This window comes from Centroberyx affinis, unplaced genomic scaffold, assembly GCF_046629955.1.
Source record: "Centroberyx affinis isolate AG114_WGS23_722 - 3 ecotype Tasmania unplaced genomic scaffold, CSIRO-AGI_Caff_v1 ptg000127l_1, whole genome shotgun sequence".
NCBI lineage: Eukaryota > Metazoa > Chordata > Actinopteri > Beryciformes > Berycidae > Centroberyx > Centroberyx affinis.
The window spans coordinates 228,644-239,442 of record NW_027278828.1 but is presented as its reverse complement, the minus strand read 5'-3'; the positions used below and the strand labels follow the sequence as shown (position 1 = coordinate 239,442).

At 44.7% G+C, this 10,799-nt stretch overlaps 1 protein-coding gene across 1 annotated transcript; it reads right to left on the bottom strand.

The window, feature by feature from the left end:
* Positions 1-1,676: 1,676 nt before the first annotated feature.
* On the bottom strand, positions 1,677-3,848 carry LOC139652612 (cysteine-rich protein 1). Its single transcript, XM_071529736.1, has 4 exons — positions 3,658-3,848; positions 2,476-2,570; positions 2,305-2,359; positions 1,677-2,086 (listed from the first exon to the last, which is right to left on the bottom strand). Exons 1-4 carry the CDS (start codon positions 3,698-3,700, stop codon positions 2,076-2,078), a joined length of 204 nt encoding a protein of 67 aa, XP_071385837.1. The 5' UTR covers positions 3,701-3,848; the 3' UTR covers positions 1,677-2,075.
* Positions 3,849-10,799: the final 6,951 nt, after the last annotated feature.

Genomic DNA, 10,799 nt, shown 5'->3' with positions numbered 1-10,799 from the left:
TATTCCACTTCTACCTAAGCTGTTTTTCTTCTCACATCATATTAGCTTAATTATGTTTTTTTTTTTCCTTTTTTCTTTCTCCCCTGAAAATACGGATGCTCCAAAGGTCAATGCTGATATTTTTGTTACTTGTCAAGATTTGACAGCCTCAAGTTTGGCCTTTTTGCTTTAAACTGGCAGCATAGGAATCCCTCCTGTCCCTTGCCCCTGCTTGCGATGGATAGTGTTGCTTGAAGTTAAGGTTGGGACCAAAACTGGGTTTGTGGGCCTCTTTCTGGTGCAGCTGCCACATGGTAAGATGAATGATATGTTTCACATGAAGCCCTGTCCAAGAGCAAGATGCTACATTTTCCAGTCTGGGCCCTGGATGAATAAAGGTTTAAGAACCCTTGCTTTAATTTACTGGACGTTAAGGAGGTTTAGGATGGTTAATTTTACAACCCTCCATTTTATTCTCCCTTCTCCTTTCCTGTCTCTCCTCTGGATTCATGAAGTCCTTCTCTCTGTCTCTCTCTCTCTCTCTCTCTCTCTCTCTCTCTCTCTCTCTCTCTCGCTCTCTCTATTCTTCCAACCCTCCTTCTATCTCACCACCGTTCCCCTCAGTCTCCCAGCTCTCCCCGCAGCACCTCTTTCTCCCTTAACCCCCACCCCCCCAACCCGTCTCTCTAATAAGGGACTGTAGCTAAAACACATGCAAATGAGCAGTCAGCCAGCTGGTATCACAGCAGTCATGTGATCTGTCAAGGTGGGGGTTAGAGGGTGAAGGAGACAGGGAGGGAGGGAGGGAGGGAGGGAGTGCTCGAGAGGGGAGGGGGGAGGATGAAGGAGGGATTGAGGGATGAGAGGGAGAGGGACAGGTTCAAAGACATGCAGCAGAGACGCACGGGCATCCCTCCACTACCTCTTCGCTAGAATAATCCTATCATCCTCTATTCTTCTCTCCCTCTCTCCCTCTGTCCATCAATTCTGCTTTCTCTATCCTGTTTCTGGCTCAACCCCCTTTACTCTTCATTTCTGCATCCTTCCATCCCCTCTCTGTCTCCCCCTCTCTCTCTCCCTTTCTGTCTCTCACTCCTCCAAGGACAAATACCTGAAATGTCACTTGTATGACACATGACACTTTACAGGGGAGCACATCAGCAAAAGCAGTGACAGGTCTCTCTCTCTCTCTCTCTCTCTCTCCCTCTCTGTGTATGTGTGTGTGTCAAATCCATGTACCTCGCCCACCATAGGGTGACAAGCCCCTGCAGCAGTTCAAGGCACACTGCAGACACACTGGGCATGAATGCGTGTGTGTGTGTGTGTGTGTGTGCATGAGATCCGTCTTTCCCTCACTGTAGCACCCATTCCAGCAGATTCTGCTGGCATGAGACCTGGTTTACCCTGCCAACAGCAACCACCCCCATCCATCCCTCCTTCCTCCCTTCTTTTTTCCCCTGGTTGGTTGATGAGGGAGAGAGGGAGAACCCCATAGCTCAACTCATACCGTGTGTGTGTGTGTGTGTGTGTGTGTGCCTGCGTGTGTGTGTGTGTGTGTGCGTGTGTGTGTGTGTTCACTGTTCAGAGTATTTGTCAGTTTGTGGGTGCATACATCCTCTCTGCATGCACCTATAAGTGTTTGCATGTTCTTTGCAGTGTCCAACACAGAGATTGAGACAACCACCAGATTTAAGTGTTCAAAATCTTTTAATAATACTGACAATTTACTATACAAGCAAAATTCAGTTACATTGCAAAAGTGAACAAATATAGTATACATGGCATTGAGTCGTCATCACAGGCCTGTCTTTTTGACCAAAACTGGAGTGAATGTATGTATGTATGTAAACCTTTATTTATACAGGGAGGGCCATTGAGAGCAAGCTCTCTTTTTCAAGGACGCCCTGATTACATGTATGTTGTGGTTCCCATTAGGTTTATGTTCTTCATTCTCTTTAGCTGTTGTTTTTTCTTTGGTTGGATTAGGGTTGTTCCACTGGAAACTGGTCCTGTGTTTCTTTTGTGTGGCAGTGTTTGTCCGTTTTGGTTTAGACTGGTTTCTGTGACAGGACTACACTGTGCCATGGTGACACCAGTCACCTGTTACCTGTCAAGAGAAATTCACACAAAAGGAGAGTCAGAAAATGTGTGTGTGTGTGTGTGTGTGTGTGTGTGTGTGTGTGTGTGTGTGTGTGTGTGTGTGTGTGTGTGTGTGTGTGTAGGTGTGTGTGTAGGTGTGTGTGTGTGTGTGTGTGTGTGTGTGTGTGTGTGTGTGTGTGGTGTGTGTGTGTGTGTGTGTGTGTGACTATAATGAGAAGGAAGTACCCCTTGGACCAAACATCTTCAGGTAGCAGTTTGAACAATATGGCTTCTCATCATACTGAAACACAGACAATAGGAGATATTTACTGAATCATTTATTTGTCCTATTCATTCCTCAGTCACTCTCTCCACATTTTCTCATATATTTGTCATATATACATTTCCGTCATATACCTCAGCATGTTGTCCAGCTGTGAGCTGTCTGTTGCACCTTTGACACTTCAGACACAGAGGATGGTAGTCCCGCCCTAAAGACCTCTTCTTCTCACCTGGACCAATGGAAGATGAGGACCATGTTAATGTCAGGCAGTATCATAAAGTATGAGGATGTTTGCATTTGCATACGTTCACATACAGTATTCTATATGATACAATACAATATTGCTGTCTGATTTGTTTTGCATCATAAGCAGTTCTATTAAATGATACATTAACACAAACACAACATGCAGTATGTATTTTTTCTATATAATATACAAGAACAGTAAAATTCTGGTTCAGTATATGTAGAATGTATAGTTACTCTCATCAGAGCAAGTAGGCCAGAGGATGTGGTGGAGGAAAAGAGGTAAGTAGGCCAGATCACATCAGAGAATTTGAACTTAGCTGGCACATGAATAGGAAGGTAAAACTAAGAATCAGAGGACCACAGAATACACTTGAAACTGTCCTATTGATTTGAGTGCTGTATGGTGAGGTCTGAGTGTGGGAGAGGACCCAACTAGAAAAGACAGAAGGTAAGGAGGAAACCCAGAGAACAGCATGCATGCTCATTTGGCTAGACCCACATCCTGTTGTTATCATGGATACGTGTGCGCTTGTGTGTGTATGTGGTGCGCTTGAAAGAGAGACAGAGAGTGAGACAGAGAGTGAGACAGAGAGAGAGAGAGAGAGAGAGAGAGAGAGAGAGAGAGAGAGAGAGAGATCATTGTAGTGAAGGAGCAAGGAGAGGTGGGCCTCCTTTTTTCTCCAAACACAGAATGGAAATGACAGTGAAAGAGAAGCTGAACAGCACAGAAACACAGACATGTGATGGGGACCAGAGCGGCAAATTACACCAATAAAATTTCTGTATCACATATCCATGTCAATACCATTATTAATAGTATTCATTACCTACCTATTCATTACTTGTCTTTTGTGCAAGAGTCACATTGCACATGTCACACGGTGTCACGTTTTCTCGTAATGATAAAGAAAAATATCTTTTCTCATTCAAGTGAAACAGAAAAAATAAAGATCTACAGAGAAAGAGGACAGGCAGAAAGCAAGAAAAAGAAGGGCAGAGAAAATGATAGAAAGAGATAGAGGTATAGAGAGAAGAAAGAGAGAAAGACTGAAAGAGATCAGACTTACCAAAGTAGACAGGCTTCCCACAGATTGGACAGTAGTCTACCATGATAGTATATTGTTATTTATCGTAGCAGTCCAGCGTGTGTGTGTGTGCGCTTTAGCAGGCGTGTGCGAGAAGATAAATCCTAAAAGAGCATATGTGTGTTTGTGTGTGTGTGTGAAATGAAAATTGACAGGAAAACCGTTACACTGAAGATAGGTCGTCTTCTGAAGTCAAAACCAGGATGTGGTAAGCGGGACGTCACAGGAAGAGAGAGAAAAATGTGATTTCAAAAGTAAATGCTACCATCAGTGGAAAAATAGACAGTCAGCATCTCTGATCATGTCTACTATATGATTAGAGATAATATGTTGTATAAATAGCCATAATTTTTACACTCAGCTGTGTTTTGCATACATACATACATGTGCTCATTCAAATGCATTCAAATTTTGGTACCTATGATACCGTAATGGAGAGGAAAAAAAGGAGGAGAACAGAGGAAAGAGGGAGAGAGAAAGAGAGAGGGGGTGCGGAGGAGACAGGAACAAAAAACAGCTGTCAGCAGCTCAAATTCCCAGCTATCTTCTCTCCTTTCCTGCTCTTTTCACCCTCTTTTCTAGATTAAAAACAAGGAGTTGAGCCTCTGAATTGAAAAGGGAAACCTGACACTTGTGCCTCTCTTTCTTTCTCGCTCACTCTCGATCTTTTCCTCTCTCCTCTCTCTCTCTCTCTCCGTGTCACACACTCACACACATGCGCGCCCCCGTTCACTGACACACACACACACACACACACACACACACAAAAAGCCAGTCCCTCTCTTCAGTGACATCACATAAAGAGGCTACAGCAGAGCAGAGAGCAGGGAGAAGCAGGGTGAGGCCGGGTGGGGTGGTGGGGCAGGGTTGGGACAGACGGGGGAGGGTGGGGGTGGGGGAGTGAGACCATCCCCTTGGGACAGGAGGTGGGAGGAGACCGCGGGAGGGAGAGGGGTGAGGAGAGATGAGCGAGACAAGGAGAGAGACAGTAGGCAGCCTCAGCTCAGTGGGGACAAAGAAGATGAACTCTGATGAACTTCGCGGAGCAGAACAGAGCTGAACTGAAGTCACTGTGGAAGACAGGCAAACTTCTGTGTGGTTTGATCACAGTCACTGTCAATGGGATTCTGGGTTTCTGGCTCATGAATGACCAAAACAGACACACACACGCACTGGCAGGCGGGAACGTGCGCACACGTATGCAAGCAAATGTACACGCACACGCACATACATACAGACACTGTATATTTACACTCATATCTTACAGCACTTCTGATGGGTTGGGATTTTGAAGTGTGTTTTTCCCAGTCGTCGCACATCACAGACCCAGCCGCACACCATTTCTGTTTTTTCTTCTGTTTTCTGTTTGCAAGATGAGCTGATGAACTTCAGAAGGCCACGAAATATATGAAGTATTACTTCATTTGCATATTTGCCAGCATCCCTCTCCTGTGTGTCACGGTTTGGAGAGGGATGGAATACCAAGTAGCTACTTCATCTGACCAGCCCTCCCTACAGGATAACCTATCATGTCTCTCCATCAGCATTCATTGTGTGTGGACAGCTCTAGGAGAGTTACATACTGAATTAGAGGCCCATAGGCATGCACAACATACAATGTTTTTAATGCAAATGATGAAGTCCCGGTTTTAATAGAGAGCAGATAGAGAAGACACACGCAAAAAAGCAGAGATGCGTGTCATTAGAGCGAGGAGAAATAGGAGAGTGGAAGAAGGAGGGAAGCTTTGAACAGGATGAATTTGAAGAAAATGGAAAGGAATCAAGGGAAAGATGAGGAATAAAAAGAGAAAGAGGGAGCAGAACAAGGAGAAACAGAGGAGATGTAATTGTGAAACGGAGAGAGAAAGGAAACAAGAGGAGAGAAGAGAGGGGGCGTTAAAACCACATTTCCCAGTGGATCTTTTGGTTAGGCTGCATTGAGAAAACTGCCAAAACTCTTAACACACACATTCACGCACAGGCACACACATATGCACGGTTCATTCCTGCCAAGTCACGTGAGATACACCAACACACTGGATGGAGAAATGTGTGTGCATGAATATGTGTGTGTGTGTGTGTGTGTGTGTGTGTGCATGTGTATGCGTGCGTGAACAGGATTTATAGAAACATTCAATGAGTGGTGGAAACAGACAGAGCTTGAAGGAGAGAGAAACTCTGGCTCCTCTCCTTCCTCTCCTCTGGTGGGTTGGATCTTGCCGAAGCCAAACCCTCTGACGCCGGCTCCGAGAATTGTGTGTGTGTGTGTGTGTGTGTGTGTGTTGGAGTGGGGTGGTGGGGGGGGGACACAGGAAGAGGCTCAGGAAAGAAGACGGCTGGAAGGATTCCTTCTTCCCACACATAAACGCACACATGATCGCATGTGCCCGCATACACGTTCACTCACACACATAGATGGATACATGTGCACCCAGAGCAAAAGGAGCTTGGAAGGATTCCTTTTCCCCACTCACTCTCACACACCCACTCGTCATCACGTTTCAGTTCTTGGCATCCTTCTTTCCCCTCGGAGCCCAGAATATGACATGGCTTTGGGGTTGCATCTCAGCTGCGTGCACACAATCAGTCCTACAGTACAAGACATATGGCAGCCAGAATAAAGCAACATTTCAAACTCTTGACAGATACAGATTTGAGATAAGGACGGGACCACATGGTGATTTGATTTGTGCTACCTGTTTGAGGTAGAGCGGAATTTCTGTTTTCCTCTGATGTTTTCATTTGTCGATATGAAGTTAACAATTTTCAGAGTGGCCTTTCGTTGCTACTTTGGATCATCAGAGAGATTGTCAAGGAAGGGAAAATAGCTTAGGCTCTTCAAACCAAACCAAAAACGAAGCCTCACCCTTTACTATGAAGAAGCCACTCTGGTGCTCATTTGGTGCATTTGGATGGATAGTTTGGTGTTTTGTGCACCATGGTGTGGTGAGCCATTTCGGGGTGTGTTTTCCACAAACATCCCCCTTAGTGATTGCCATTCTGGAGTCAGGCGATCTGAAGGCTATAATCCTCTACTTAGGGTATCAGCGGATGGAAAAGTCCAAAAAATAATTCCTTGTTTTTTCACCATTAATCTGGCAAAGCCTATAAGTCCTCTCATGCCTCTATGTAGTGATATGATTATGGCATGGCGGCTATTACTACATGATTAGTAGCTTTGAGTGGCTGGGTCACTCAGATTGTGGGATATAGTGTTGTTTTGTATGGTCTATAAAGAAACCAATGGAGGATTTTCTTTTTTTGAGTGGTTGTTTATTTGTTTGTGTGTGTGTGTGTGTGTGTGTTTGTGCATGTGAGTGAGTGAGTGAGTGTGTGTGTGTGTGTGTGTGTGTGTGTGCCAGCAGCATAAATTACATAGGTGTTGATGCTGCTGGTGCTCATGAAATGCTACACACACACACACACAAACACACACACACACACACACAAAACATATACCAACACACATCATGGTGCAGTCATATACACCAAGGAACAAACTTCTAACATGATGCACAGTATATTGTGTTTAATCTTCCAATGCCATTATGACTAAGACTATTTTTGTGAATAATTAACAGTGTTTTTTAATCATAATTCAATATAGGACATTTTCAAAGTATGATAAATGACCTCCCAATGATCTCACTTGTTCTTTTTTTAACCCTTCATACACCTTCAGTTCAGTTTGCTCGTCATACAAAGTTTAAAACTTCCAGAGTCGACCTCAGTCACTCCACGGGGTTCTCAGTGCAGCACTCGATTCTCGAGGGTTGTCCCACCTATTGTTTAGATCTGCTTGGGGAAACAGAGAGGCAGGCAGAAGGAAAGAGCCTAATGTGTTGCTTCTTGCCTGTGCATTCTTGGCATAGCTCTTTGCCCTTTTCATTTTTTGACTGTGATTTTTTTCCCCTGCTTTAATAGTGAAGCCAAGGGTCCACAGCCAGCCAAGTCCCACCGCTCCAGTCTGGCTAAGCCACAGAAAGCTTGGCTCCCTCTACTTTCTGCTCTCTCTCTCTCTCCATGTATGTCTATCCCTATTCCTCTCTCTTTGTATATTTCTCTATGTCGCTATGTCTCTCTTATTTGTCCCTCTCCTTTTTGCTTGCTTTTGGCTTTTTTTTTCTATTTTTTTGTCTGTCTGCGTTGGCCAATCTGCCTGTCTTTGTTTCAATTTTGCCTCTCTTTTTTCTCCCATTCTCTCTCATTCTCTCTCTCTCTCTCTCTCTCTCTCTCTCACACACACACACACACACGCACACACAGACACACCACCCTCTCTATTTCCCTGCCTGTCAGTCTATCTCAGCCAGTGTACTGGTTTAGCAAGCGGGGGTTCAGCTGGGCTCCATGAACACATGGCTTGCAATCTGCCTTCATGTGTGTGCTGGAATGGTATTTCTTCTTCTTTGCTTTAAATGCTTTCTATTTCTGTTCATTTACTGTACATACATCTAGTGATGTACATTTAGAGACAATTAAGTGTTCATTCACACACACATTGATATATACATTCATACATATGAAAGGGGTAATCATGACACCACATAAAGGCATATTTCTGGCCACATATATTTATTTTTTTGAAGTGAACTTACTATTAAGCTGATTGTTTTGTATTTAAATTAAAAGATCATATATATTTCAATAACTAAAATGACTTCAATGGTGTTTACAGTCAGATATAACCATCAAAAACATATTGCATAATGATTAGGTAACACGGGAGGTATTAAAGCAATGACGCGTCATCTAAAATTCAACTGACCTACGGGAGACACTGGATATCTTGGTCTTGCAATTTCTACACAGCGTGAGTAAATGTGAGTTTGAATGTATATTCAAAGGAGACAGTGCTGGTAATTTGCTCCTTTCTGTTCCTCAAGTGAAATTGAATTATAGATCAAGACCCCTTGTGTGCACTAAAACAGAGGCATCACATTCTCCAACTCAAACAAAGCCTGTTCTCTTCTCCACTACACCCGCTTCTATCTGATCAGCGCCATTCATTCCGCCACTTGGACTGGAATCTAATTAGACCAGAATATCAACATTAAAACACATATCCCCCCCCCCCCCTCTTCTCTTCCTCCCTCTAAACCCTTCTCTCTCTCTTTGTTTCTCTGCTCTTCCCTACAGCTGGTGAGAGTATGGTTTGTGGCTGCCCCTCCCCCAGCGTTTGAACAAGCCAATAAGAGAGCACGTCAGCAAAATAACCCCCCCCACCACCCCACCCCTCCTTTTCCCTTACCACCCCATCCATCCCCAACCCCATCCCCCAGAGCCCTCTCTCACTCTCTATCTACACCCCATCCCCCTTTCCTTCCACCCCTAACCCACTTACTCATCCTGCCTCCACCCTCCCACACCCCCAAACACCCACGAGACTTCCCCACCCTCTCTCCTCTCTCACCCCGACTCACCCACGCTCACCCTCCCCAACACACACACACACAACCCTTCTCTAGTCTTCCTCCTTTCTCCATCCAATCTCTCTCTCTCTCTCTCTCTCCCTCCCTGCCTCCCAAACCTACTCACTCACCCATTTTCCTGGACACCCCTCCTTCCAACTCCCTTCCTTTTATTACACCCACTCGCCATTTTTCTTATCCCCATCTCTACTCATCTCCCTCTCTCCCCCTTTCTCTCCCCTCCATCCCTCCCTCTCTCTTCTGTGGCCTTATCTTATGAATATCGGTAGCACACTGGGTGAAAAATTGATCCTCCCCGCCTGTCTGTGGACGCTGCCACAGCGTATTAGCCCGTGTGTGAGTGTGTGTGTGTGTGTGTGTGTGTGTGTGTGGAGGCTTGCTGCTTGCGGGAGAGAGAGAGGGAGGAGAGGAGGAGGGAGGAAGAGAGAGAGGGAGGGAGGGAGGGAGGGATATTTGCATATCATCAAAGTAGGGAAAGGGGGTGTAATGAGGAGAGAGTGTGTGTGCATGTGTGTGTGCTGTGTGTATGTGTGTATTAGGAGTGGTGATGGGTTGGATTGAGTGTGTGTGAAATGAGAGAACAAAACCACGGGAATAGGGTTTGGGAGGTGAGATGGGCTGGGCTGTGTGTGTGCGTGTGTGTGTGTGAGAGAAAGAGAGAGAGAGAGAGAGAGAGAGAGAGATCACATACACGTTAGTCACCCCACATGCTATCCATCACACCATCCTCACACCCACGCCCACACAATCACACACAAACATAACTATTACCTGGCATAGTATGTGTGAGATTGTGCCTCTCTGGTAGCAGGCCAGAAATACAGAATAAATAGCAAATCAACACAACACATTGTTTACACCAGGTATTTCTGCCTTGTTGGTGAGCTTACTGTTCTGTATGAAGGGGATATTTCATACAATTTACAGGCCCTGCCCTTGATCCTTCACACAACCCTCTCCAAACAGTGAGCAACAGTGTTTATGCTCTCTCTATCTTCACAAAGCTGCAGGAAAAGACAGGAAACGTTCATATTCCAACACATTTCACTATACTAAGGAAGTGAAGAGTTCATTTGGGTAGCTATGCTGACACAAACTGTGCACAAAATCTGTTCTGTCAATGAGGAAATTGACTTAGATCACACAAACAGATTAGATTCCATTAGCCTTGATGGTCTAAATTACATTAGGCTACATCATTTCAGACGTGGGCTGAATTAACCTCTCAGTGTAGGTTTGTCACCCTTTATTTCCTACCTGTCTCTCTGTCTTTTTCCCCCACAGCAAAATGGTATGAAACTTTTGCAAACACAACATATATTTATTTTTAAAACGAACTTTCTGCTCCAAAGGAAACAGCTGCAATGGGAAGGCTTGGTATTTGTAAATAAATAATTTAAAGCCCCTTTTAGCCTGCCTCTCTGCTATCCACAGCGTCTGATTTAACAGCCTATACTAATCGATTGCCTATCCTCAACAAATCCTTATAACCGGAATAACCTCTTTAATCGTGGTTTCAAAAAAAAGAATGGAACAAAAATTAAACCACGTCAAACACATATCAAAGTTGTTTCGTGGCCCGGTGATTGTGTGAGAATGGCTTGCGAGAAAACAACTACAAACAGTGTCTGTGTTCTGGTTTCGATGCACCAGGCCTGAGTGAAATCCGACTTGAGCGTTGACGGTCTGTCA